Here is a 6,383-nt window from a genome sequence, read left to right as displayed (position 1 = left end):
GGTGTGTGTTACAGTGTGTTACAGTGTGTTGTGTGTGTTGGTGTGTGTTAGTGTGTGTTACAGTGTGTGTTGGTGTGTGTTACAGTGTGTGTTAGAGTGTGTGTTACAGTATCCATAGTGGTCCTGCCCTGACACATGGAGGCTTTGTGTCCAGGTTGGAGGTGTAATGGCTTCCCAGCCTGCTGCCCAGGGCTTCGCCATCGGTTGTTGTTGTTGTTGTTGTTGTTGCCCCCCCCCCCCCCCACATGACGATGAGCCCAGTGCTGGCTGATGCAGGCAGTGAAGCCCTGAGAGGTGACACTATACACCCAGGTTCCCCCGACAGGTCTTGCAGTAGTCATACGGGACATTTATGGGGCACCCTCAGCTCTGCGTAGTGGCCTCCCCCGGGGCATCTGGCGGAGGCCTGACGTAGCGCCGTCAGTGCTTTGCTGAGGGTCTAAATATGGGGTGCGGCGGTAAAAAGAGGGGGACCCTGTGACTTCAGGTCCTCCGCTAGGCTTCATTCTCAACTCTACTTTTCTAGACTGACGGCAAAGTCTCGGCTGATGGTTCATAGGGTTATGACATGGTGAACACATGATGGGTTATGACGTGGTGAACACATGATGGGTTATGTCGTGGTGAACACATGATGGGTTATGTCGTGGTGAACACATGATGGATTATGACGTGGTGAACACATGATGGGTTATGTCGTGGTGAACACATGATGGATTATGACGTGGTGAACACATGATGGGTTATGTCGTGGTGAACACATGATGGTTTATGATGTGATGAACACATGATGGTTTATGATGTGGTGAACACATGATGGTTTATGATGTGATGAACACATGATGGATTATGACATGGTGAACACATAATGGGTTATGACGTGGTGAACAAATGATGGGTTATGACATGGTGAACACGTGATGGATTATGACATGGTGAACACATGATGGGTTATGACGTGGTGAACACATGATGGGTTATGACGTAGTGAACACATGATGGGTTATGACATGGTGAACACATGATGGATTATGATATGGTGAACACATAATGGGTTATGATGTGGTGAACACATGATGGATTATGACGTGGTGAACACATGATGGGTTATGATGTGGTGAACACGTGATGGATTATGATGTGGTGAACACATGATGGGTTATGACGTGGTGAACACATGATGGGTTATGACGTGGTGAACACGTGATGGATTATGATGTGGTGAACACATAATGGGTTATGATGTGGTGAACACATGATGGGTTATGACGTGGTGAACACATGATGGGTTATGTCGTGGTGAACACATGATGGGTTATGACATGGTGAACACATGATGGATTATGATGTGGTGAACACATAATGGGTTATGACGTGGTGAACACATGATGGGTTATGTCGTGGTGAACACATGATGGGTTATGATGTGGTGAACACGTGATGGATTATGATGTGGTGAACACATAATGGGTTATGACGTGGTGAACACATGATGGGTTATGATGTGGTGAACACATGATGGGTTATGACGTGGTGAACACATAATGGGTTATGACGTGGTGAACACGTGATGGGTTATGACGTGGTGAACACGTGATGGATTATGATGTGGTGAAAACATAATGGGTTATGACGTGGTGAACACATAATGGGTTATGACGTGGTGAACACATAAGGGGTTATGACATGGTGAACACATGATGGGTTATGACGTAGTGAACACGTGATGGATTATGATGTGGTGAACACATAATGGGTTATGACGTGGTGAACACATAATGGGTTATGACGTGGTGAACACATAATGGGTTATGACATGGTGAACACATGATGGGTTATGACGTGGTGAACTCATGATGGTTTGTGACGTGGTGAACACATGATGGGTTATGATGTGGTGAACACATGATGGGTTATGACGTGGTGAACACATGATGGTTTATGACGGAGTGAACACATAATGGTTTATGATGTAGTGAACTCATGATGGTTTATGACGTAGTGAACACATAATGGTTTATGATGTGGTGAACTCATGATGGTTTATGTGGTGAACTCATGATGGTTTATGATGTAGTGAACACATAATGGTTTGTGAAGTGGTGAACACGTAATGGTGTATGATGTGGTGAATACATGATGGTTTGTGACGTAGTGAACACATGATGCTGAAATGGTAGTACACGTCCTTCCTTCCTGAGACACATGCTGGTGTGGGATACAGAGACAACGTGTGATGTATTTACATAAGGTGAAGCTCAGAGGTGCAGTAGACTGGACATGTTTTCCTGCTTCTTTGTGCTGTGAAGTGGTGGAGGGGCTGAGCTGCGTGTCTCTGTGCTGCATGTCTCTGTGCTGCATGTGTCCGAGCTGCATGTGCCCGAGCTGCATGTGTCCGAGCTGCATGTGTCCGAGCTGCATGTCTCCGAGCTGCATGTGTCCGAGCTGCATGTGTCCGAGCTGCATGCCTCCGAGCTGCATGTGTCCGAGCTGCATGTGTCCGAGCTGCTGCATGTGTCCGAGCTGCATGTGTCCGAGCTGCATGTGTCCGAGCTGCATGTGCCCGAGCTGCATGTGTCCGAGCTGCATGTGTCCGAGCTGCATGTGCCCGAGCTGCATGCGTCCGAGCTGCATGCGTCCGAGCTGCATGCGTCCGAGCTGCATGCGTCCGAGCTGCATGCGTCCGAGCTGCATGTGCCCGAGCTGCATGTGTCCGAGCTGCATGTGTCCGAGCTGCATGTGTCCGAGCTGCATGCGTCCGAGCTGCATGCGTCCGAGCTGCATGTGCCCGAGCTGCATGTGCCCGAGCTGCATGTGTCCGAGCTGCATGTGTCCGAGCTGCATGTGTCCGAGCTGCATGTGCCCGAGCTGCATGTGCCCGAGCTGCATGTGTCCGAGCTGCATGTGTCCGAGCTGCATGTGCCCGAGCTGCATGTGTCCGTGCTGCATGTGTCCGAGCTGCATGTGCCCGAGCTGCATGTGTCCGAGCTGCATGTGTCCGAGCTGCATGTCTCCGAGCTGCATGTGTCCGAGCTGCATGTGTCTGAGCTGCATGTGTCCGAGCTGCACGCGTCTGAGCTGCACGTGTCCGAGCTGCATGTGTCCGAGCTGCATGTGTCCGAGCTACATGCCTCCGAGCTGCACGTCTCCGAGCTGCACGTCTCCATGCTGCGTGTCTCTGTGCTGCGTGTATTCGAGCTGCATGTGTCCGAGCTGCATGTGTCTGAGCTACACGTGTCCGAGCTGCATGTGTCCGAGCTGCATGTGTCCGAGCTGCATGTGTCCATGCTGCATGTGTCTGAGCTACATGCCTCCGAGCTGCATGTGTCCGAGCTGCGTGTCTCTGTGCTGCGTGTCTCTGTGCTGCGTGTATTCGAGCTGCATGTCTCAGTGCTGCATGTCTCCGTGCTGCGTGTGTCCGAGCTGCACGTCTCCGAGCTGCATGTCTCCGTGCTGCGTGTGTCCGAGCTGCACGTCTCCGTGCTGCGCGTGTCTGATCTGCATGTGTCCGAGCTGCACGTCTCCGTGCTGCGCGTGTCTGATCTGCATGTGTCTGATCTGCACGTCTCAGTGCTGCACGTCTCAGTGCTGCACGTCTCAGTGCTGCACGTCTCAGTGCTGCATGTCTCTGTGCTGCATGTCTCCGTGCTGCATGTCTCTGTGCTGCATGTCTCTGTGCTGCATGTATCTGTGCTGCATGTCTCTGTGCTGCATGTGTCTGATCTGCATGTGTCCGAGCTGCACGTCTCAGTGCTGCACGTCTCAGTGCTGCATGTCTCAGTGCTGCATGTCTCTGTGCTGCATGTCTCAGTGCTGCACGTCTCAGTGCTGCATGTCTCAGTGCTGCATGTCTCTGTGCTGCATGTCTCTGTGCTGCATGTGTCTGATCTGCATGTGTCCGAGCTGCATGTCTCAGTGCTGCATGTCTCAGTGCTGCATGTCTCTGTGCTGCACGTCTCTGTGCTGCATGTGTCTGAGCTGCACGTCTCCTTGCTGCGGTGCTGTGTTGTGTGTTGTGCATGAGGACATGGGGATTAGTGTGGAGGCAGACAGGACGGGACCACAGTGAAACCATTAAACAGCCATACTGATAAGCTGCTCAGGATGTATGGCGGCGGGGGCGGCGGGGGGGGGGGGGCTGGTTCGGCCTATAGACGACACAGACGGACGCAGAAAGCGGTCACACACACAAACAGAGAGTCACATAAAAGGGTAAAAGGGAGTCGCTGCTCTGTTGACTCAGTGTCACATGCACACGCCTCCCCGTGCGCCACCTGGCCTCCTTCATCCGAGCAGCAGGTTGAACGCTGCAGAGCTCCTGCAGACCACCGAGAGCCTTGCTGTCATCAGACACAGCAGAGCCACGACACACGGCTGACATGTCCACTTAGTTTCTATTGTGTCTACTTTCAGTTCAGCTGTAGCAGCATGAGGTGTTGCTGCTGCTCCCTGGCATAACTCCTGTTGTGTGTCTGTACCATCTGTGTGTGTGTGTGTGTGTGTGGTGATGGGGTGGGTGCAGCAGTCGCTACATCAGTCATCAGCGGGTCAGGTGACGTCAGAGCCGCTCGCCCGGCGGTCTGCGCTGCCGCCACCGACAGGAGTGTGTGTACAGCAGGTCTGTGTGCTTATCAACACAGTGTGTCGGGGAGAAAGCTGAAGGCTGTTGTGGGCTGTCGAGGGTTCGGCTGAGACTGCCGAGGTTCTGATGAGCTGCAGAAGCAGAGCTCTGCTTCGGCAGCTCATCAGAACCTCGTTCCATTCGGCGGCTCGCATGTCCCGTCTCTCGTTTGCTTCTCCTTGGCTTGCAGGTTTGGACTTTCTCGCCGTGTGTTAAAGGCATCAGGAAAATGCCCTCTGCCGCAAATGTGAATGAGCACATCCATGTCTCCCTCCTCCCTCCTCTTTCTCGTTGCGTCTAAATTTTCCGTGGCCTGGCCTCCCCACTGCTGAGAGAGCTGTTCCTCGAAGCCGCAGTGTATTTTGAAGCGAGGTCGGCAGAGCGCTGGAGGCTCCAAAAGCAGCACAAGACTCCCAGTCTTCCACTGCCGGCCTGGCACCACAGCCCAGCGCAGCCCAGCTAGCCACAGCTAGAGTGTGTGTGTGTGTCTGTGTGTGTGTGTGTGTCTGTGTGTGTGTGTGTGTGTGTGAACATATACACCACCCCCTCCCATCTATTACAGCTATGTAGAAATAGCCTCAGCTGAGTCATTTCTCTTCGTGCAGCACACCAACCCCGGCAGTGGGATCCTGCAGGATCATGTGTGTTGGGAGGCTTTTGTTGTGGCTTTTCAGTAATTGCTAATGAGCCCCCCCACCTGGCCGGAGTTTAAATTGATTCCAAACCTCTCCTGACGGCGGTGAGCTCATCTCGTCCTCATAGAAAAGTGGACAGAGCTGTTGACGGTGATTTCTGACAACTCTCCCGGTGTCGTCTGAGAGACTTGTTTTGTGCAGAGCGAGAAGACGAGCCTCCGACTGCTTAACGCAGAGCGGAGGATTGAACCTACGGCGCCGCGACATCAAACGAGGCAGACCTGATTAACACATATGGAGATGCCATTAATCCCAATGGTTCCTTAAAGCATGTGGATGGAAAGCCATCCATCTGTCTTCGTCCCAGCTGAAATATCCTCCCGGGGTCTGGAAGTCTAGGACGCAACACGCAAAACCGCAGGGAATATAAATAAATGACTTTAGTTCCCTGGTCAGGACGCGCTGCTGAGCGCCGGCCAACTTGAGCATCTACATTTGGGTTTGGCTGCTCCCCGGCCCGCCGGCCCAGCCGCGCCAAACCACAGGAAAAGGAAGCGAGACGGCCCTCTCTCTGAAGGCCTCGAAAAATATTGTCCCGGGTAAAAATGGCCGCCATGAATGGCAACATTCAGCCGCTCCACTACAAACAAAAGGGCTTTGAAAGGCGGACGGGGAGCCGAGCGGCGACACGAGGCTGCACAACTCCTTTTCCTGCAGAACTCGTTCCTCTGCAGAACTCCCACTGTGTGAGTCCATCAGGTTTCCTGGTGAAGGTCTGAGACTAGAGACACGAACCGACGCAGAACGGCCCTGTCGTACATGGAAAAAGAGTCTACGCAAAACCTGGCAGTCACTTTATTAACCAATCACATACAAACACCCTAAAAGTGACCTTTAAACTGCGGTTTATGTGAAAAGAGGGAGTCGTCACGCCTCCCAAAAGCCATCCAACCCTCCAGAGTCCAGGGTCCAGGGTCCAGAGTCCAGAGTCCAGAGTCCAGAGTCCAGACTCCAGACTCCAGGGTCCAGAGTCCAGAGTCCAGAGTCCAGAGTCCAGACTCTAGAGTCCAGAGTCCAGAGTCCAGAGTCCAGAGTCCAGAGTCCAGAGTCCAGAGTCCAGAGTCCAG

General features: G+C 52.7%; 1 protein-coding gene across 1 annotated transcript in view; it reads left to right on the top strand.

Moving 5' to 3' along the window:
* Positions 1–251: 251 nt before the first annotated feature.
* LOC130127845 (dynein heavy chain-like) overlaps positions 252–6,383 on the top strand; it is a 6,167-nt gene continuing 35 nt past the window's right edge. Inside the window, exons 1-3 of the mRNA XM_056297567.1 lie at positions 252–325; positions 2,310–3,998; positions 6,175–6,383. The exon at positions 6,175–6,383 is cut by the window's right edge and continues 35 nt beyond it. Of these exons, the coding sequence (XP_056153542.1) occupies positions 252–325; positions 2,310–3,998; positions 6,175–6,383 (1,972 nt within the window). The remainder of the gene's footprint in view (positions 326–2,309; positions 3,999–6,174) is intronic.

Source organism: Lampris incognitus, chromosome 17 (assembly GCF_029633865.1).
Source record: "Lampris incognitus isolate fLamInc1 chromosome 17, fLamInc1.hap2, whole genome shotgun sequence".
Lineage (NCBI taxonomy): Eukaryota > Metazoa > Chordata > Actinopteri > Lampriformes > Lampridae > Lampris > Lampris incognitus.
This window is presented reverse-complemented; position numbering and strand designations above follow the sequence as displayed.